This window comes from Hylaeus volcanicus, chromosome 2 (genome assembly GCF_026283585.1).
Source record: "Hylaeus volcanicus isolate JK05 chromosome 2, UHH_iyHylVolc1.0_haploid, whole genome shotgun sequence".
In the NCBI taxonomy this organism is placed as follows: Eukaryota; Metazoa; Arthropoda; class Insecta; order Hymenoptera; family Colletidae; genus Hylaeus; species Hylaeus volcanicus.
The window spans coordinates 18,320,586-18,342,769 of NC_071977.1; the positions used below are offsets into that span (position 1 = coordinate 18,320,586).

General features: G+C 33.5%; 2 protein-coding genes across 2 annotated transcripts in view; one reads left to right on the forward strand and one right to left on the reverse strand.

Moving 5' to 3' along the window:
- Nucleotides 1-3,516: 3,516 nt before the first annotated feature.
- LOC128885126 (acetyl-coenzyme A synthetase) overlaps nt 3,517-22,184 on the reverse strand; it is a 34,097-nt gene continuing 15,429 nt past the window's right edge. Inside the window, exons 4-11 of the mRNA XM_054138957.1 lie at nt 19,255-19,483; nt 17,453-17,624; nt 16,625-16,817; nt 15,677-15,832; nt 14,768-14,935; nt 14,009-14,198; nt 9,467-9,712; nt 3,517-8,562 (exon numbers count right to left, since the gene is read on the reverse strand). Of these exons, the coding sequence (XP_053994932.1) occupies nt 8,366-8,562; nt 9,467-9,712; nt 14,009-14,198; nt 14,768-14,935; nt 15,677-15,832; nt 16,625-16,817; nt 17,453-17,624; nt 19,255-19,483 (1,551 nt within the window). The 3' untranslated portion in view covers nt 3,517-8,365. The remainder of the gene's footprint in view (nt 8,563-9,466; nt 9,713-14,008; nt 14,199-14,767; nt 14,936-15,676; nt 15,833-16,624; nt 16,818-17,452; nt 17,625-19,254; nt 19,484-22,184) is intronic.
- On the forward strand, nt 10,396-13,561 carry LOC128885127 (enolase-like). Its single transcript, XM_054138958.1, has 4 exons — nt 10,396-10,958; nt 11,586-11,710; nt 11,776-12,021; nt 12,842-13,561. Exons 1-4 carry the CDS (start codon nt 10,564-10,566, stop codon nt 13,384-13,386), a joined length of 1,311 nt encoding a protein of 436 aa, XP_053994933.1. The 5' UTR covers nt 10,396-10,563; the 3' UTR covers nt 13,387-13,561.

The window sequence follows — 22,184 nt, forward strand, 5'->3', positions numbered from 1 at the left end:
CATGGTTCCATAATCGAAACTTTCCCAGGAGTGCAACGACTTGAATCTCCAGATACAGAAGCAACCACTACAATCTGGCTGCCTCTCTCTCGAGAGTGGTCATTACACAAAATAGCAACTGCAGCTGCGGACACGCCTTACAAGACCTGAACCACATCTTATGGGATTGTGGCGCCCTCTTCAATCAACACAGAAGGAAGATGATAATAGACCTAGAACAGCTGGGATGGTTTTCATCTTATGAAATTGAACAATTCCTGCAAGGGTCCTCAATTTAAGCCCTCAGGGCTATCCCAAGATTCATTGCAGATAACAAACTGCAAATATAGCATCCACTATCTTTCCGTCCCTCAAACACTTTCCGAACTATAACAACATCAAAATACACATATTATAGTAATCCAAACAATGCTTTAAAAACACCTCTAATACACACGTATATAAATTACATTACATATTCTGTATAATCAAGTAAATATAAGTAGTCTTAAGTTTGTGGCGACGAGGAGCTGGCGCCGCATCGTCGCCCTTATGTTTAGGTTTTCTAAGTGGTATGTCTGGACAGATAGATCGAGGTGCATGCCGAGCGACTGCGATGAGTGACTGTTTAGGTTATAGGTTCGAGTGTCGTAAGAATGTTTCTTCGGTTGGTTCGAATGTTACTAAGGGTGAATGCATTTGTTGCGTGAATGCAAGTGAGAAAGATTTTCGTGGGTATGCTTGGGAGAACGAATGGCTAGTTCGTAAGATTTAGTTCTGTACAGGATCTCGGCAAGGACAGACCGCGGGATACGCGTCTGCCGAAATAAAGATCAAATTGTTTTATTACCCGACTCGCAATTAATCACCACCTTACCCACAAGTTCATATAGTTATCACTAGTAGTAAGTTCATATATTGTATAAGATTGTATATCATTTGACCAGGGCATATGGACCTGAATTTATTAAAAGCCTTTAATAAATAAACAGAACGTCTTCCTCGGCTATTCGTGCCAGAAGCACTGAAGCCTGAGATTTCTTGCCAGAGGTTTGTTTTTGTTGTGTAGCTCGACGTAGTGGCTGTTTCTGTCTCACTATAAATAAGCAATATATTAATGTAATTGGCATGTCCAGCGGGCACTTTTAACTTATAAATAAAAATATTTAAAATAAAGTTAAGTAAATAAATTTGTTATGAAAGTTCATAACAGTAACCGTTTCTATATAAATAGAAAAATACATCAGCTATTACTTACCTTTTTCTATCTTAATAGTCGGTCTCTCCACTATTATTGAAGGGCCAGGTTGAGCGTCTGGTGTTTCCACCTTTTCATTGGTTATGCCTATATCCAAATATTCTTCGGAGTAGTCCTTCAATGGAAAAAGTAATATTTTGGTACCTTGGATATAGTTTTCAATTTTTAAACATATTTACGTACAAATCGTATTGGCGTTTCATCTATATTTCAATCACCCTTTATCTGTGTTGCATGGATTATGTTTAGAACACGTTTCTCCTCCACTGATAAACTTTCTGTATCTAACGGACCACCGCCTGTGGCATTTAAATTTCTGTTAATGGAAGACTGCTTTGCTTTGGCTTTTGCTCAGAAATCTTGCCACGTCTATTTTACAAAGGACAAAAAATATGTTAATGCAGCTTTTGCAAAATTGAATATAAAACACTTATAAACACTATGTAAACACTTACACGTCTCTATTGTTTCCAATCTATCTTCGCCCCTGGCGAAGCGTTTAAAATATTGGTTATTTCTTGCCACAGACGCTGCCCATTCTTACATGTATAGTCGGCCGAAAATTTCGACCTCGTTAGGTTTGGGTTTGATTCTACAAATTCAATAAGAATTTGTTTTTGTTCGCGGGATATGTTCCCCGTTCGTTTAGTTGGTTTACCCTCATCACACATTTTCGTTTCGCACAATTCTTTCCACGATATTTCCGCAAACGATTCTCGGATAATACTGACAAGTTTCTAAATTTGGGAAAACCCATGGTCACTCGGAAGTACCGTCGCATCCCGTGGCCCCAATAAAACATTACAACTTGAGTGTAATAAACAGGCGGCTAGGGTCTCTTGCACAGCGTTCTCGTTTACGGAAAATTACACGTGACATGACGTGACATTGACAGGACGCCATATATATTTCTGTTGGTATTTTCTAAAGTTGAACAATCATTGGTTCGTCTCCAACGTGTAAATCTGGCAATACTGTAATTTCATACGTATACGAATCAGTGATTCGTATAATGCTTCAGAATACCGTTTTCGTATGTGAACGATTCGTACATGAAACACGCCATACGAAAGTGTTCGTATACGACTAAATTCACACGAAACTCGAGAATAGACCCCCAGAACAGAAAATTAGTTCGGCGTATTCATCGCTAGATGGCGATACCAATTTCCCGTGGGAAATTTGAATTTCTTTTCATTTTTTAATTAAAGTTCATCAGAAGCATTTGTAGGTACTATTGAGTAGTTTAGTATTTGAGTAGTTGTTTCGTCACTTACTTAGCTAAATTTGATACTGATCGGCTCTCTTTTATCATAGATTAATGTTTCATACACCTTAACCATCCTCGAGAAATGCTTTATATAAGAGTGAAAACCACATAAAAATCCGTCAAGTGGTTCTGGAGATTATTCTGAACAATAGAGAGATTGGTTTGAACAAACAGACAGATGCTTACAGGGACTTTATTTTATACTCTGTAGAAATATTACCTGCTGTTACTATCTCAGACATTATTATTTATACTAATTATACATAAATCGTAAATTGTATGATTTCCATCGAATATGTATACAAGAATTTAAAAAAGTAAGAAATCATATACATAGATTCATTATCTATATATGATTTAAATAACATATTAAAGGGATGATTTGATTAAATTTAATCTAAATATGTATTCATATTTATGTATATCATTTAATGAAATCTAAAAATGATTTAAATTTGAATGATTAACCTTTTACGAAAATTTTCATGAATTTTGCGGAGGGTCCAAATCTAAGAGTTGAAATTATTAATTTTATTGCTTGTAAAGATTATTTTTAAAAAACTCAAGCTGGTAGAAGTAATGAAAGGATCAATGTACACCAGAGAGGACGAACGGAAATGTTAGTCGGATAAGTCAACTCGATTAAGCGTAAAATTGTTTATTTCTCATCCTAAAGCTTCACACAGCTTTTGTATTTAATGACACCGTTAGAAATGATTCCATCGATGAATACCAAATAGGGTGAAAAAGCGACTGCTACGTAATGAACAAATGAATAACAGAATTTCACTTGAGAGACCATTAACAATTGTATCCTTTAACATAGATATATTTACATATATATATTTTATCCTCTTGCATTATTCCATTTAATATACAGTATATATATATTTCTTTTAAATGTATATATATATATATATATATCATTATCACACCTATAGTTGATTTGTTCCGCGAGGAATGATATGTATGTGACATGCCCCTAAAAGGAGCACGAGGCAACGTTGCGTTCGGCTCGTTTTTTTATTATATATCTATATATATAATATAACAGTTCATTCAAAACCAGCCTTCTAAAAAGTTACAGGAAACGCTGTCTTTCATGTAGAGTGCGTTAATAATCGTGCGTATACTTAGGTCTGTCGCGTTCCTCAGCGTGGAACGATCACTGTAAAAAAAATAATTTGCTAAAATTAAATAACCCGTTGCTATGCGTCTTTTTTGCCATTTCTCTTGCTATAACGGCTTTCCGTACACCTAAAGGAAATTGAGAATCGACCGTCTTACGCTGTCGCTAATCCACGTGCAATTACAGTTGATACGAAGAAAGAATCGTCCCAGATACCTTAAGCGTCGTATTAAGCTGCGTACAAGCCAAAGAGATACGAACTAAAGGCACATGTGATCTTACATGTGCCAACGTTCACCAAGATTCGAGAGCATGTGCCTTCGGTCGAGTCTTTGATCTGTGTCCCCATGTCCTATACACTTTATGATTTTTCGTTTCTTTTAAATATAGAAAAATGTATGAATCGTCCCTTGATGGTTTTGGAAGCGTTTTATAACTTCGTCTCTTATATATTTACAGAAAAATTGATAAAGCGTTAATTTGTAAATTGCTTGTAAAGTGTAAATTGCTATCTTACAAAGTTTTACTCCAGATTGTCTCACAGCTATCTCATTCAAGAATTGAAATGCCAGACGTTATACTTCCGTTTTGCATCCACGAATTAATGGTTAAACGAATATTGTTTGTTCAAGTTTCGGCATAACTTGCGATTCGCTCGACTCCATCACTAGCCATTACCCAACGGAATTGGCAAGAAGTTTCTCTTATCGGAATGAGCACTAAAAGGTCTTCCAAGTCGATTCTTTCCACGGCTCGACTATTTAGTCGACTATACAATACTTCTATGATGTCTCTTTTAAGGGGGAACGTCATCTTTGTGGCTTCGAAAAATCGGTGTTTCTTTTCTGCATTTTCTTAAAATATTACATTCTAAGAATACGGTATTCTTTAAATTTGACGCTTTAAGAATACAATATCTGAAAAATGCAACATCTTAAGAATATAGTAGTTTTAAATTTTAACATCTAAACAATAGAGTATTTTAGGATTTAACATATTAAGAATTTTATCTTAATTTATTGAGACGAAATTCGAAAAAAAATTAATGAAGATATAAAGCTTTCTGCCTTGAACTTTAAAGGTTTTTAGTTTCTAACAATTCTAATGTTGTCCATTCTATCTATTAGAGTCAGAGATCGTACATCAGAAACGCTCATATTTTCCATAAAGAATAACATTTTCTCCTGAAAATTGGTAGAAATATTGTTCAAAGTATGTACTTTTAAAGTACGTATGAGGTATTTGTATTAGTCACTCTGCATCGTAAGAAAAAATTCTCAAATGTTAACGTTTCTTCGGCTGCAATGGCGACGTTCCCCCTCAATTGAAGGCAGACTGCAATACTTTCATAAACCTCGTTCGTATCTTGTAATCGTCGATAAACTATCTTGACAGATTAAAGTGAGTCAGTTAGAATCTGTACAAACATTATCATAATCGGAAGTCGTGACTACGAACAAGCTAAACGAGAATAAAACATATTTTGCGAGATTTAAAAACGATCGATGACCCAGTTACGCTTCGAAACAGAAACAAATTAGGTTCACGAGCTGTAACATTTTCCTAAATTCGCTACATGGTCGCCAGAGATGGACGAAATTTTATTCGAATAATTGCTGGCGAATAAAAACAGCGTATTAATTCGCAACGTTAATCCTATCGAATCGTTCGGGATAAGCTTTTATTTATTCAACGTGAAACATAATTTCTGTTTATAATTTTTATCGAACGAATAACTGGTCGAAGGTTGCTCAACTTTTATTCGTTATTTAATATTTTTATTCGGATGAGAATTTCGTCCATTTCTGATTCTCGCGATATGGCATGTTCGTTTCGTATATAATTAATTCAAACGTGTTTGTAAACTCTTAAAAAGTTCCTAAGATACTTTCATACTGATCGATGAATCAGTTTCAACGCATACATCGAACGTGCGCATTATAAAATTCTTCGTATTCCAACAATATCGAGCATTCATGGCACGCCTTTCGTCAAGCATTTATATTGCACGTCTTTCGTCTTGACACTCGCCTACATTATATTCGTAAAATATTGTTACGAAGACAATCGGTGCGCAAGGATTAATATATAGAGTCAAACTCGGTTAGAACGATCATAACCAGATGATCGACAAAGATTGTTCGATAAAACGAATACACGCTAAATATTTATAATCAAGCTTGTATACAGATCAAAGGATGATCGTTTTGCAATTTTAAATAAACTATTATTTAATCATATTTATCTTCACCCTTTTTAGTATATCCATCCTTTTAATTATTTACTTAAAATCTTTTCTGTTTTCATTCATAGTATCCTGCTCGAAAGGAGTAATTTCATCTTCTATATATTAATTTTAGTGAATTTTGTTTATATGTCCATTTAATAAATTCAACTGAAGATGACCCCTTACGTATTATTACATTTTTTATTAGTGATGAATTAAATCAACCTCCAATTTTTTTCGTTTAATAAATTGATATAAGAACAAATAAAAAAAATATACGTATATTAGAGAAGAAAAATAATATATTTACATACCTATGTGTATTATGTGTAAATATACGAACTACAATAAACTTGTAGTTACACGATCACAGTATAGTTTTTAATTACAGACAAATAACTTGCGCTTTAATACATTTAATAAAGGAAATAAATAGAGAAAAGAAGGAATAGTATACCTACATATCTACATATTATTTGTATTAATATGATTGCGACAACTACAATGCACTCGTAGTTGTACAGTCAAAGTATAGCTTTTAAGTACAGACAACTTGCGTTCGATATTAAGTGTATGGTTTTAAAATTATCGATAAATAAATTGTATTTAACATTATCATACTGTGATTAAAAACTATACAAATTAACAACATGGCTTGAATTACCATTTTTAATAATAAATCTTAAAATTAATGTTTATTTCAACGGTTTCACTTTGGCATTTCTCAAATTTCCCAGAATTCGTACGATATATCCGCGTGCAGTACGCTCGTTATAAAGATGAATAATTGTATGGGAACACGTGTAAATAATAATCATTGTGGCTTTTTGTTCGTTACAATCATGATTTCGCTATATATCTGTGCTCGTTACAACCAAGTTCGACTAACGCGTGTATAATATTTATTCTCGAAAAATTATACATAGATTTTCAATATTTCCTCAGTTCCTCGATATGCGATTCTTTAAAATAATTCTCGCTTTGCTTTCGGAACGACTATTACCGTACAGTACTGCCCATTTGCTTGAAAAAAAAAATCGTAATCGTTATATGTCACGAACGGAGACTCAGGCGATTTGTTCCGAAGACTCATCGAACTCGAATGGGTGACTCGAGTTGAAGATAATTGAATAGTGGTCAGAGTGATTGCATTTCAAGTATCCCTAACGCATACTTATTTAGAGATATCATGAACAGAGTGTCAGGAGAGAATTTATTCTCGAAGCTCATCGAACTCAAACTGACCACTTGAAATGAAAGCGTCTAAATTGTAGTCAGAGTGATTTCATTTCAAGTATCCATAACACGGATTTATTCAAAGATTTCATGAACAAAGGTTCAGGCGAGAATTTATTTATTCTCGAAACTCATCGTACTTAAATAGACCACTCGAGTCGAAGATACCTAAATAGTGGATACCTTCGTTTCAAGTATACCTAACGGAAATTTATTCAAATAGCGAAGCAGTACTGTATTCCCACAGCATACGTCGCGCTTCTATTACTTTCGTAACGCCCAAGTCATCTTTTGAAATGGCGAACAGTACAGTTCAAATGGTCTTTCATCGTAAGGCTGTCAAACGAACGGCAATTAGCGAAAGGAACAGCATCTATTACCGCACAATACTCGCCTACGAAGTAATCGATAAATAGTACTATAAATATTAGCTATTAACAAAAAAGAAACGATTCTATTATGGAAAGGAAGTTTCGTTCTCGAGACACAACTTCAATGCCCGATTCTCTTTGTTAACCCTCTACTGCACGAACTTTATTTTATCTATCGATAAAGTAATTATTTTTTAATTGCTTACGTGTCAATGAATTAATTAATACTCAAGCTGAATAACAAGTGACCGAGCCTACGAGCTACTGGATCATTCCATAAGAAAATGTCATGCAAAATTTCGCAAAGTTAACTCGCAAGGAAAGTTTGAAAACTAAAAAGTTTATGTATAATATGTTTGTATATATTTAGTATAATGTTAATAAAGTAATTATTATTTGTTTCGATAATAGAACGGTACAAAGGGGTGAAGACATTCCCTAAAATAAATATTGAATTTATTATTATTAAGAATTTTCAAAGAAATTTTCACCATGTCGCAGGATTTCAAAAACCATAGAATTTTGAATTCAGTTTATACGATACTTTAATATTAATGACAATAATATTCTTGGTTTCATAACTGAAACAAAAAATAGCTACGTTGTTAACATCATTCGGAGTACAACTCCAGAAAAATTCAATTTTTTAAAATTGTCTAATGAACAATCTTCCTTTGTCACATAACTTTAGCGAGATTTTGTTAGATTTCCAATCGAGTATGATATACAGTAGAGGGTTAAATTTCTCTCGACTTCAACAAGTTACTCTTTTTTGTCGCTTTTAACAATAACGTTTCGCGTTCTTTTTTTTTTTTGGATTTCTGTTGAGTAACTATAACCGGAGATTTAGTTTCACGGCATTTCCTTCGATGATGGCTACGTCGATGATGCATCTTTAAACCTGCGGCCTCATCTGAAAGAGGAGGTCGACGATGTTCTCGTCGGCTAACGTCGAGGTGTCCCCGACGTTCTTGTCTCCTGCCGCGATTTTTCTGAGTATACGTCTCATAATCTTCCCTGATCGTGTCTTTGGCAAACCGGGCGCGTGTTGGATGATGTCTGGTTGAGCGAAAGCGCCAATCTTATCGCGCACTGTTAAAAAATATACACTCGAATTAAGCCGTTGATCATCAATAAAATCAATTGAAAAATTGAAAATAAAAATTGCGGAGTTCGTTTATCAAATATCGACTCATACTGCATGATGTACAGTTGGTCTCATGAATAATCGTATCATCTACGTACATTAAAGATATTTGTCTAAATTAAATGATAGGTTTGATGTTTCCAAATTAATGGTTTATTATAAATATATATATGTTCGTGAAGTTTATGTATTTATAAATTTTCCTCTTTATGGCAAGGGGGGACTTTGAACAAGTTATAATTCAACTAAAATAACCATAAAAAGTATAAAAAGACCATCTTTGGTCATGATAAAACTAATACAGTGTTATAATATATAGAATAAGATACAGGGTGTCCCAGAATTAGTGGAAGAACCGGAAATGGGGGGTAGCTGAGACGATTCTGAACCACAATTTCCTTTGCAAAAATATCGGATGGTGCTTTGCTTTTGAATTATTAACGAAAACCAACCACACACCAACCAATCACAGCGTCGGAGTAGCCGCGAGAGGCTGGCTCGAGTCGAGACGTTTTTCGTTAATAATTTGAAAACGAAGCACCATCCGACATTTTTGTAAAGGAAATTGTTGTTGAGAAATGTCTCAGCTACCCCCCACTTCCGGTTCTTACACTAATTATCATAAATAATACTATTATATACATAATATAATGCATATCATATAATGAATATTATAAAACAATATACAAATTTTGCATCTGTTGAATATAATTTGTAATTTGCAAAAGAGTCGCAAGAGTGGTAAAAATTGCATGAAATATGTAGTTTAATTAAAATTGCTCAAATTAATAATTTTTGATGACATCAATTAAATTCTTTCATGAGAAGAGACGAGATATGTCGCCCTACCTTTCTTTTTAAGCTCATCTTGAAGCTTCTTATCAAACACCGAACCATCGTTGGGCGTTATGAAACAATAAAGACATTGGCCTTTCACAGGATGCGGTTTACTGACTACAGCGGCCTCGGCCACCGAGGTATGTTCCGTCAATACGCTTTCTACTTCTGCAGTGGACATTAGGTGACCAGAAACGTTTAACATATCGTCAATGCGACCTGTTATCCACAGATAACCGTCAGCGTCACGCCTAGCTCCTGAAATCAAATAAAACGTACTTCGAATCACGATTTCAATCTTTGTTAATTTAAAATAATACTGTCTTCGATGTACAAGGTTTTCCAGAACCGGCATTAAGATTTTGTATTTTCAGTGAAATTAGACACGGTTGCTATTAAAGGTGAAAGAGGACTATGTTGAGAGATGAATTTTCATATTAAAAAATAGAGACAGTTATTAATTTAATATCTTCATACATACAAGTATAGAATAATATTTTGTTTTATCGTAATAATAAATCAACTATGATCAATTGCATTTTACAGAAAGTTTGTTAAAAAATGTGTAATTTATATATCATTAATAATAAAGTTCTCAATCTTTCTATTCATCAACTGTATTAAGTAGAAAGTAGAAAGGTTGACGTTTTAATATTTTCTCAAAACTATTTCCTAAAATTTGACTGAAATTGAGAAATTTACAGACAAATATAGTAAATACAGATGATGAACATGCAACGAATATGCAGGCAATATAATGTTATATTATGATCAACAGATAATTATTTTTTTTTAATCTAGACAAAGCCTTAAAAGTGTTATTGAAATGAATTCTCAGAATGTGCACCGACTCGCGCCTGAAAATTTAAAAAAGTACACGTCTATATGTCGAGCTTCAATTATTCTTCATTGGAGATGGCTACAACCATGGCTTGATATACAGAAACCTTAACAAATTTCTCGTAAAAATAAAACTCCTAACCATGCATCCTGATCAACAACGCTAAATTTTTAACAACACTTTCCGCCATCAGAACTCAGTACCCAGACAATCTTCCACCCATCATCCCTTAAAATTCAAAAAACACAGTACACAGAAAAGTAACAAGATGCCAATTCAAAAGATTAAAGCCCGTCAAATTTTCGACTCCAGAGGGGATCCGACCTTGGAAGTGGACATAATTACTGACGTTGGATTATTAAGATCATCGGTGCCAACTGTGTTATGGCCCAGCCCTAACCAAGCACAGGAGTTGAGGGATGGAAACGAAGCCATGTACCATGGACGTTCCGTCTTTAGAGCTGTCGACGTCATCAATAACATAATTGCACCGCAACTTTTGAAATCCAGGCTGGAAGCCTGCCAGCAAATGGAAATAGACAGCTTATTGAACAGACTGGATGGCACGGAGAATAAATCAAAGTTAGGTGCGAACGCTATCTTTGCTGTTTCCGTTGCCTGCTGCAAGGCTGGTGCGGCGAAGAAAGGACTTCCAGTTTACAGGTATTTTCTTCATTTATTAGGTCAAATAAACCCGAATTTATTTTCTATTTTCTTTCTAATATCACTGCCCTACAATTAATTGAAATGTAACGTGTTTAAGTATAAACAAAGTTTCAGACATGTTAATTCAATGTATTCAATATATAAACAGAACAATAATGTACATATTTAGGAATATGTTAATAGAAGGCTCGTAGACATAAAGAATGAAAATGAAAACCTTTCAGTCCCAAAAACTAGCATTAATTTATTTTAAATGCTTTCAACTTTATCGTAATGCAAAATTATAATGGGAAACAAATAAAAGAAAATATTCTACGAATAATTTTCTATTTTGTATATTTCCTGTCATTTGTAATATATCGTTGTCTAAGAGAGCCTAAGTCACGTTGCTGCAAGATTAAGAATTGAAATACTAAATAAATACCATTATTGCAATACCAAACAAATTATGTCTACTTCATCCATCGATACCTTGAGCAAAAAATGACAGTAATTCTATCGAAAAATGTGATAGATCTAACAAGTAAAATGACTGATAGAAGAACAGAATCGTCTAAAAAATGATTGATAACAATGTTTCGTAGGCTATGCAAGCAGCTGTTAACGATATCCTGACTTTTTCAGGTACATCGCAGAGTTAGCTGAGAACGGAGAACTGTATATACCCGTTCCAAGTTTCAACATGATCAGTGGAGGCAGACATGCTAGCAACACGATACCTTGCCAAGAATTCATGATCTTACCTATAGGTACCACCTTTCTTGCGACTGTTCATTCTCGATTCTCTGTATCTTTCTTTCTGTAATTGTATCAGGTGCTGAAAGCTTCGCCGACGCTCTGAAAATGGGCACAGAGGTGTACAGAGTGCTGGAGAGAAAAATTGCCACCACTGCGGAAATAAATCTGCCACTCTCTGTTAGTGACGAAGGCGCTTTCACACCTGAATTAGAAGAAGACCGAGAGGCGTTGATGCTGTTAGATGAGTCAATTAAGGAAGCAGGATACGATGGAAAAATTGTGATAGCCCTGGACATGGCGGCCAGCGCCTTTTATAAAGAAGGTTACAGATGTTTATGGAGCCTGAACCATTAGAGACTCATTTATATGGCGGTTCCTAATTATTGAACCACGCAGTAGATTAAAAGAAGTATTATTCAGAAGATTCTTCATTTTTCGAGCTATCGACACGATTTATAAAGAGAAAAGAACTGATACAGCTTTTAAAATTCCAATTAATTTACTTTTTTTGGTAGTTCATCGTTAATTATGCCTGATGCATTTTTATGATTTGTGTTCGATGTTGAGACAGATATGTGACAAACAAATTTTTCAATTTAAAGTAGTTTCTGGAATCAAAATAATAAGAGCTGAAAATCTCAATTCATGTTGATGTGATGAAAAAAATTACATCCAAACAGACAAGGGTTTCTCTACTATTGCAAGATATTGGTGGTCTAGAAAGTTCGTGGCGATTTAAAAAAAAACTCAGAGGCACATTTAAATTTTGATACATATTTATTGAATTACGTAGGTACCATTTTGTTCCATAACCTTTCCACCAAAAGGTTAAGAGATGCATACATGTTATTTGTTTTCAACCATTCCGATATATTCAGACTTGTAGCATCTACCAAAAATCGACATGGACTTTCCAGACAACCCAATACAATTCTCTAATAGGAATTCAAAGTATTTTCATGTATAACTCTTGTCTGTTTGATTTCAAAACTGTACACCTACGAAACACTTTAAAATTACTGTAATTTTATTTAATTTCATTTTGTGCCACTAGCTTAAAAAAATCAAGAAACATTAGTATCCGATCGAAGCTGCATGACTAATAAAATTGAAATTCTAATTTCCTTTTCCTACGACACCAGGAGGATACGACTTGGCGTTCAAGACAGAAGACTCCGACCCTGACGAGTACATGGAGGCTGAAACACTCCGAGACCAGTACTTGGAGTACATAACAGAATTTCCTTCCATCGTGTCGATCGAAGATCCATTCGATCAGGAGGATTGGGACGGTTGGCTCACCCTGGCGGACCAAGAGATCCAAGTCGTCGCCGACGATCTAACTGCGATGAACATCGACAGGATCGAGGAAGCGATAGAGAGGCAAATGGCCACTGCGATTGTTTTAAGAACGTCGCAAATTGGAACCGTGACGGAAGCGATTAATTGCGCGAAACTAGCGAGGATAAGCGATTGGGGATACATCGTGTCCGCGTGTCAGGGAGAAACGGAGGATAATTTCGTGGCCGACCTGGCTGTGGGATTGTCAGCTGGTCAATTCAAAGCTGGAGCACCTTGCAGAACCGATAGAACCGCCAAGTATAATCAGATATTAAGAATCGAAGAAGAACTAGGCAAGGACGCGAAATACGCTGGCCTTAATTATAGAAATCCTTTGGCTAAGTAACTTTCGAGGTCTTCGAGGATTTACCGAGAAATAGCCACTAATCACGAGATCGGCAAAATAATCAACGGTAAGGCTTTAAATTTGAATCGACTGCATATGCACAATTGAATAGTTCTATGTATAAAAAATGTTTGTTTTGATATGATTACTAATGTATGTCCTAACTTGCAAATGGGCAAAAATGAGAGGTACATATTGTTTAAATTATTTATTATTTATTACATTGTACTTCTGTATCACTCTTACTTTGTATAACATATTAAAATATGTTTGAAATAAACATTGTACTGTTTTCAGAGATTATAAAAGAGACAAAAATCAAATTTTCTGTCAAAATATTTCTTTTTGACTATTTTTTTGTGCTATAATTTACCAATATCTTTCGTAATTTAAAAATTACATAAGCATGAATAAAGTGAATGCCTTTAATATAAAGGGTAGTTTTTTCCTCAAAGTGGAAAAGATCAGTGAACATTTGTGCGATGTTTTCTTGTATAAAATAATAACGATTAAAAATATTCTTTAACCAGGCGAATTTTGCATGGATGTTTGCTCATTAAACATAAACAAACTGTCGAGTGTGTAAAATAACCAAACTGCGAAATAGGAATAATTAACTCACCGTCACCCGTACAATAGAATCCGTGGAATCTATCAAAATACGTATTCTGAAACCGTTGATGATTTCCAAACAGCGACCTCATCATTCCCGGCCATGGTTGACGGAAAACTAGGAATCCCTCTCCTTCCCCTTCGATCAATCGACCGTCTTCATCCAACAGTTCTGGTAAAACACCGAAGAATGGAAACGTCTGATAGAAGAGTAAATAACAGATCGATTAGGCTCACGATACCCCGTTCTCATAAAGTAATAAATTTCAGGTAATCAAAAATGTTCGTGCCATTTTGTAACATTAAAAATATAACACTTGAAGAAATTTACACGTTTTATTAATTAAACTACGCACTTTTGCAGTTTGCGATTAATCGAACGGTTTACTCATTGAATATAACAGGATATTTACTTATAAACCCACTGACTAAATTAAATCCTCTCAAAACTCTCGTACTAATAAATTCTTATCAAATTATATACTACACGATGTTTAGTACATTATATAATACAAACAATGCGATACAAAATAGAAAATCCAAAAAATCTATCAATGAGTAACATACTCGTAAAATTTCATGAATTCAATGTTATACTAGAAAAGTATATTCCATAAGTGTTAAACTATGTGCTGACTTATTTTCATTTTCTTTTTAACCTTACAATTACTTTCTCACGTGTTCACTAAATTGTAATATATAACAGGTGTTCCTTATCAAAAACCGTACGAACTTTTTTATTGATGCCGTTATAAAAAGAATCGCTTACTGCAGAGCCAGGTTTCATAGGTGTAGCGCCAGGAAGAGGCGTAATAACGTGGCCTCCGGTTTCCGTTTGCCAGAATGTATCCGCTATGCTGCATTTTGCGCGTCCGACGACATTGTAAAACCAAAGCCAAGCTTCGGGGTTAATCGGCTCACCTACAGAACCTAACACCTGGACACATACATTTCAATTAAAATAAAAAAAAAAAAAAAAAAAAAAAAAAAAAAAAACTCCAGCTTAAACTAGTTTAAACTTCCTGTTTAGTGATTATTATTTTTTCTCTTTTAATGCACATTATAATATTATTTTATATTATTTGTATATTATATATTATATCTATATCTATATTATATTATTATATTATTTTATATCAGTTTTATCAAAAATATATACCGAGGTTGCAAACAAATTTTCTTAAATAAAATGAGTTTATTAGTAATCACTACGATTGTTTTAGCACTTTATTGAAAAATTACAATAGACACGATTACGAGTAGTTTATCAATGTAAAAAACTGAGTTGAATCGATTATTTCAGAAGAGACACATGTGACATTAAATAGAACATGTAAACAGTTTTCAAGGACATTTTTCTGAGACACCTGATTCATGAAAAAAATTTATTAAGTAAACTGTATAATATAGAAACCTTTAACTGAAAACACAGATTTCTTACAGATTTTCCGAACCAGAATCGATGGAGAAAAACTACATATTTTATCAGATATGTCATTTCTAAAATCATTCATTAATTAATTAATGAAAATATGCAATTGACATTGTAATAACAATAAACTTTACGTGAAATTGATATGATAGGGTTAATAAGGAGTTAATAATAACTTTCAAGTTTCATTCAAGAATCACCAGTTTACATTTACAGTTGTTACATTTTTTCTCAATTTAAACGTACCTTTAGAGTGGACAGATTGTGTTTCTTCACCAAATCGTCTCCGAATTTCATGAGCGATCTGAGAGCGGTCGGTGCCGTGTAAAATTGCGAGACTTTGTACTTGTCGATGACTGACCAGTATCGGTCGTTGTCCGGATGAAACGGTGTACCCTCAAACTATAAATAAAAATGAATACAACTCAAATAATATTGCACAGTGTGCTTTATTATTTCTATCTTGTGTTGTATTGCAATTTTTAAAGGTGTTTGCTCACTATCACGTAAAAAAATAATAATAAGATCAGACCAGACCTCTTTAAAGAGTAGAAGACCAGGTTATTGATCTACTAGAGGCTCTCAGTGTTTTCAGGGAAAATTCTTTCTTGTGTGATAAATATTTTTTATAAAAACAAAACCTATCAAACAGATTCTATTAAGTTCAAAAAGGACCTCTTTAGAGATGGAAGACTAGGTTAGTGACCTACTAGAAGTTCTCAGTGTTTCAAGGAAAAACTCTCTCTTGTGAGATAAATAATATTTTTGATGAAAACAAAGTTTATCTTTATCGACCTGTTAGAGGCTCCCAGAGTATTAAGAAAAATAATATTTTTGATAAAAACGAGGTTTATCTAATAAATCTAATCTTCAATTATTTGGTAATTTGTAGATTAAATGGTTGGATCATAATTAAGCTGGACCGAGTGGAAACCTTCAAGTATTCAAATGATTAATAACGTCACCTTTGGGACAAGATATGTTAGATAACCCTTACTGACGAGTACTGTGATGAAAAACAGTAAATCTGTTATTCTTATCGTAACTAAAATGAAAAATACTTCAAGTAATTCCTCTATTTAATTTTGTTACATTTGTAAGTGTAACACGTAGGATAAAATAATTTGGTCGGTCGATTCTTTGATAGATCTCGGGTCAAAGTCATAAGAGATGAAAGTTGTAAAATCAACTCACGATTACGGAAGTGGCTCCATTTGCTAGGGGCCCATACACAACGTAAGTGTGGCCAGTAATCCAACCAATATCAGCTGTACACCAATACACGTCGCCAGGATGATAATCGAAGACATACTTGAACGTCGTGGCTGCATAAATTAAGTATCCAGCTGTTGTGTGGAGAACGCCTTTAGGTTTACCCGTGGAGCCGCTATTCACAAAAAAGAAACATGTATTAATTAAAAAAGATATCACAAAAAATGTTTCATGGAAGAAATTTCGGAAGAACTGCTGTTCAAGACAGTGGTTTTCAAATTTATAGATGTTGAATTTTAAATAATATTAGAGTTATAACATTGTTTTTAAGAACAATAAAGTTTCTTTTACGTTTCTACTATACTAAATGTTTCTTAACGATTCGATTAAGAAGGTATGAAAACGAAGAGATTAATTTCTTAATTAGGAGATTATTTATATAAATTAAAACTGTCTTTAAAAACAACAAAATTTCTTCTATGTTTCTGGGTACTAAATGCTCCTTACAATTCAATAAAAAAATAAACAAATAAAAGGCTATTAGAGAACTAAATTATTAGATAGATAAATTTCTTCATTTTAGTTCTTCTTCATTACTTCTTCATTTCTTCATTATAACTAAGAAGTAATTGTTTCTTCCTGCCTTTTTTTAATATCGACGATCAATCTTTTAATATAAACAGATGTTCAAGCAATCACACTTTACTACGTTACACATTTTCTTTCACTACCCTTTTGGATTCTATAACGTTCGCCTCCATTACTGAGAAAAATAGGAGCTTAGAGACTTATTTTTATTAAAATTTTTACCTCGTGTATAGAATGAAAAGAGGATCTTCCGCACCCATCCAAACGGGATAACATCTGTTTTCGGCCTCTTCCATTTCATCGTGCCACCAACAATCCCGATCGTCGTCCCACGGGATATTAGGAATTCCTACGCCGTTTCCGTCGCTCGTCCCGTTTACTCCATTTGTCTTTCCTTCATAAAATTTAGAATGTTATTTATCGATTTTTCTTCTTTATTCTTGAAAATTGTAGAATATTTTCTTATGAGAATGTGTACACGGTTTATGTATACTTTTATTTAAAACGAGGTAAAGTGAAATGTAGGCAATAGAGGGTTTACAAGCCCGATTGGTGAACGGAAAATGTGTATATCGATTCATCGCTGATAGAGAGAAAAGGTTATAGTATCCCAATCATACCGTTTACCCGTTATCGATTGCAGTGGTTTACTTTGTAGAGCATTGATTTTCTAGTAACTATTCTCTAAATTTATTGTACAGTGCGGACCATTTAACTGAGAAGACTTAAATATCTCCATGCCTTATAGATCCATGGAAAAACTGTTTAGGTAAATGTTAGATTGTTTAAAAGGGCGAACACAGTGGTAAGAGTTTGATTTCTATTTGATATAATATACAGTGTTAATAGTACTAGTTAATATAATTTGTGAAATTAACAAAAAAATGCGAAAAGTGGGTAAAACTATAGAAGCAATAAGTATTTGTACGATTCTTATGACGAACCATTTACAGTAGAGTTTATAATGTAAACACATTAGTTTATTGCTCCGTACGAATTAGAAAACATCAAATTTCCAGGAATGTACTTTTAAAAATGGCTCTAATAGAGGAATTGAAGAAGATCCCACTTCGAATAACTAATAATTTAGTTAATTTAAAGCTTAGAAGAGTTGCAATAATTATAAAATCAAAAGGAAATCCCACGAAGTATTAATTATTTATAAATTAATGTAAATTTCTTTTTTTTTTAATCAAGTTTTAAACATTAAACAGTTGTGCGAATACTTATTTCATCAATATTTCTATCGATTAATTGGTTTTTTCTTGTTAATTTCGCAACTTACATAAATAGCTATTTTTTTTTTTACTCTATGTATTCTAGAGATTTCCTAGAATATGTAGAATGTCATTGTTTATAAAAAAGAAATTAATAAATTACAATTTTACACAGTTTTTTTTTGGAAATTGATCGGTGTACGAATACTTTCTACACCCACTGTATGACTTTTTTCATGAATCATTTCATTTCAACCGCAGTCATGTGATAACACACTCAGAATTCTTAGATAAAATATTTCTATCATCTGGAGTCATCTTAGATCATCCCACAAGTTCATGCCACTTATTATTGTGCTATTCAAATTAATACATGAAACATACCTTCAAGTGTTATGAAAAAATGTAGTCACCCTTTCTACAATCTTTCCCCACTTTTTTAACAGTCATTATAATTTATAGTTTTTTTATCGGCCTCTTGAGGGCTAATTGTTTGATTAGAAATCAACAGAAATTCAAGTAAACATTTACTTAGGACACTTATTAATCTCGTAACGTTGTTGTTGTATTAGTTATTGAAAAATTTAATGGTAATTATTTGTTTACGCTTCTGATGACTATTTACACGCGATAATATATAAAAGAGCTCAGGAACTAAACGTACACATATGTACCAGTATCTCTCAAGAGGTTAAATATAAATACAACTTGTAGCACGAAGTTATGGAGTGAGCTAATATATTTTTGTAATTGTGTATATTAAATATAGTTTTCATCCTGAATAAAGAATTTGTTTTTTCCACGTACCCTGTGTGTCTTTGCGACCCTGCGGAGCACTAAGTCTCCTCAGGTGGGCGACTACCACGCAACTCTCGACTACATGGCCGTGTTCTTTGACCTTGTTCACAGCATCGTCGCAGATTGTCTTCAGGACAAGAAGCTTCTCGCCTCTCCACACTCCGTCGGTCGTAATCAGAACCTTCGCCTTTGAATCCAAGATCCTCTCAGCTAACGAATCCGCCGAGTACCCTCCAAACTAATCGTACACATGGAAATTCAATAAGAAAAGAGCATTAATACAAACACAAAATATGAGTAAGGATTTTTGCCTTAAACACAATTTATGTTTGTTGCAGTTAACTTCAGTACAGAGGCATTTACTGAATAAAACTTGTTTCAAACAAGTTAACCACTTTACCCTCTAGTGGCGCTATTTAAGAGGCTAGGAGTTCCAGTAACCGTATAACGAAATTTGATCTGCGACAGATTAATGCTGTCTAAGTCCTTAATTTGTTTCTCACTAGTTTTATTAAGCAAATGACTCCATGCACGAGTTAATTGTGGTAAATACAAATTGCGTCTAAGGCAAACGTTCCTGGATTAGTTTTAAGAAGAATTTTAAAGTAACCTACATAGAATGAAATGGATTTTATGATGAAAAGTAATCAAGCATCGAACGCAAGTTCGTCATTCCAGATTCTCGTTTTGTTTTGTTCTTTAGAATAATCTCTTTATTTATCCCTTACTATTTTTTTGGGCAGTATCTAGGCAATTTTTATAATTTTTTTATGCCTAAAGTATTTGACATAAACTTTTGGTGTATAAATGGGTATAATTGGACTGCGATTGAACTGTGATTATCCATACAATAATATAGAAAGCATACATAAAATATTCATAATGTATGTTTAATATATTCTTCAATTAATATAACAATGTCGCTATTTGGTTTGCATCAGTGGACATACCGTTTAGTTGTTTAACATGTATTTATTATGTTAGTTTATATCAGAAATGCATAAAATCCACAGTCAACTTTGCTAATCTAAGATTTTCTTTTTATATGGTTTTATTTTTTCGTCGCATCTACTGCTTGGTAATTAGCGACAGATGTAATTGGATTTCTATTTGATTAATGTTAGTATATACTATTGTAGAGTTTGCTGTTCTTAAGATAATTTAAGATTTTATTTAATAGAATTTGGCAAAAATATTTTAAAGACCTTAAGCAACAAAAATATTAACAAACAAAATAAGCTACTTTATAACTGAACAAAAAGAGTACCCCCTTCAAGTTCCAGTCACCTGTTATCAAATGCGTCGTAGACATAATCCACACTATTGTTTTTACGACTCATAGCGTATTTATGTGACAGGTATCGCAGGAAAAAGAAAGATAATACCTAGAAGGAATTGCAAACTAAAACATTGTGTCAGATGTCACAGTCAGCCTTCGTTAGTTCTACGTCTGACAATAACTCGACTTCTGTCCTCATTCCCCTAACTCATGACGTCATATGCTGCTTAAGGGGGTACCCTGAATTAGGAGGTCTAAAAAAAGCGGTTTCTAGTGAATTTTTTTTAGGATGGAAACAAATAATTAATTCTATCGAACTTTGCATCCTATTTTCATACATATTTGAGTAATCTGTACAAATTTTTTCAACAAGAAATATTCAAATTGAGTTGACTGTGACGCACATTTGTAGACCACCTCACAATTAAAACCTCCTATCGGCGGGAAAGATGCAGGCCGTAAGTTTGGTTTGACACAAAAAAACCAAAAGAAATGTTCATTTTCGTACATTTTTCTTCTATGTGAACTAAAAAATTCCTACAAAATAAAATTGTAAACAACTTTTTTATCAAGTTAAAGTGATTTTTTTCACCCAAAGAACTCATTCTTTTTTTCAAACTTGCAGTAATTTCACATATCATCATTTTTGCCGGTTTTTCTTAGTTCACATGGAAGAAAAATGTATGAAAATGAAAATTTCTTTTGATTTTTTTGTGTCAGACCAAAATTACGACCTGCATCTTTCCCGTCGATGGAAGGTTTTAATTGTGAGGAGCTCTACAAATGTGCGTCACAGTCGACACAATTTGAATATTTCTTGTTGAAAAAATTTGTACAGATTACTCAAATATCTATGAAAATAGGATAAAAAGTTCGATAGAGTTAATTATTTTTTTCCATCCTAACAAAATTCACGAAAAACCACTTTTTTTAGACCTCCTAATTCAGGATACTCCCTTAACCTAGGACCAATATTTTTCCTTTCTTCCTGTAATATTGCACCGGTAAGTGAGGTTCGACCCCCTACATTTTGATTTTTATTAGACAGCTATATAGTATATACATGGTTTCACTGGTAAATATGTCTCGCAACATGTGATAACCCTTACTTCATACATTTTTATCTACTTAGCATAATTAAAGCGATTTCAAAAAAAGTATTCGATTAGTCGACATGATTAACATTGCTTACTAATTCGTAAAAGCCGAATATCAGGAAAGAGACTGATCAACGTTGTTTGTAAATAGGAGTCATTTCTAATGGTTAACAAGATAATTGAAAAATTCTTGAACTTGATACGTTTCGAATCAAATTCCACGTTAACTTGAAAGAAACCTTAACTTCGAAAGTTGTTCTCACAATTAGACTGTGAATGCTAATGCATTTAAGCTACGTCAGAGATATGTTTATGTATGTATATTATGGATATAGTAACGTTTCTTCGATTTAACAGATCATCTTTATTTGTCGCTCGATAATTTCAACTTTAATTTTCATTCTAGGAATAACGAATAAAATGTTACTTATCGTTTATTCATTGCATATATTATATTTGGCGCGTATTTAAATTTTCTCCGGTACGCTTTTAATATACATTCCCGGTATGCCATAGTTTCACCGTTTGAAACGCTCGCCATTTCTGAATCTTATAAGATAAAT

Bases quoted from the DNA above. Each gene is read 5' to 3' on its own strand.
- LOC128885127 (XM_054138958.1), top strand. From the start codon at position 10,564: ATGCCAATTCAAAAGATTAAAGCCCGTCAAATTTTCGACTCCAGAGGG. The intron at 10,959-11,585 runs GTATTTTCTTCA...TGACTTTTTCAG, and splicing joins AAAGGACTTCCAGTTTACAG to GTACATCGCAGAGTTAGCTG. The intron at 11,711-11,775 runs GTACCACCTTTC...TAATTGTATCAG, and splicing joins ATTCATGATCTTACCTATAG to GTGCTGAAAGCTTCGCCGAC.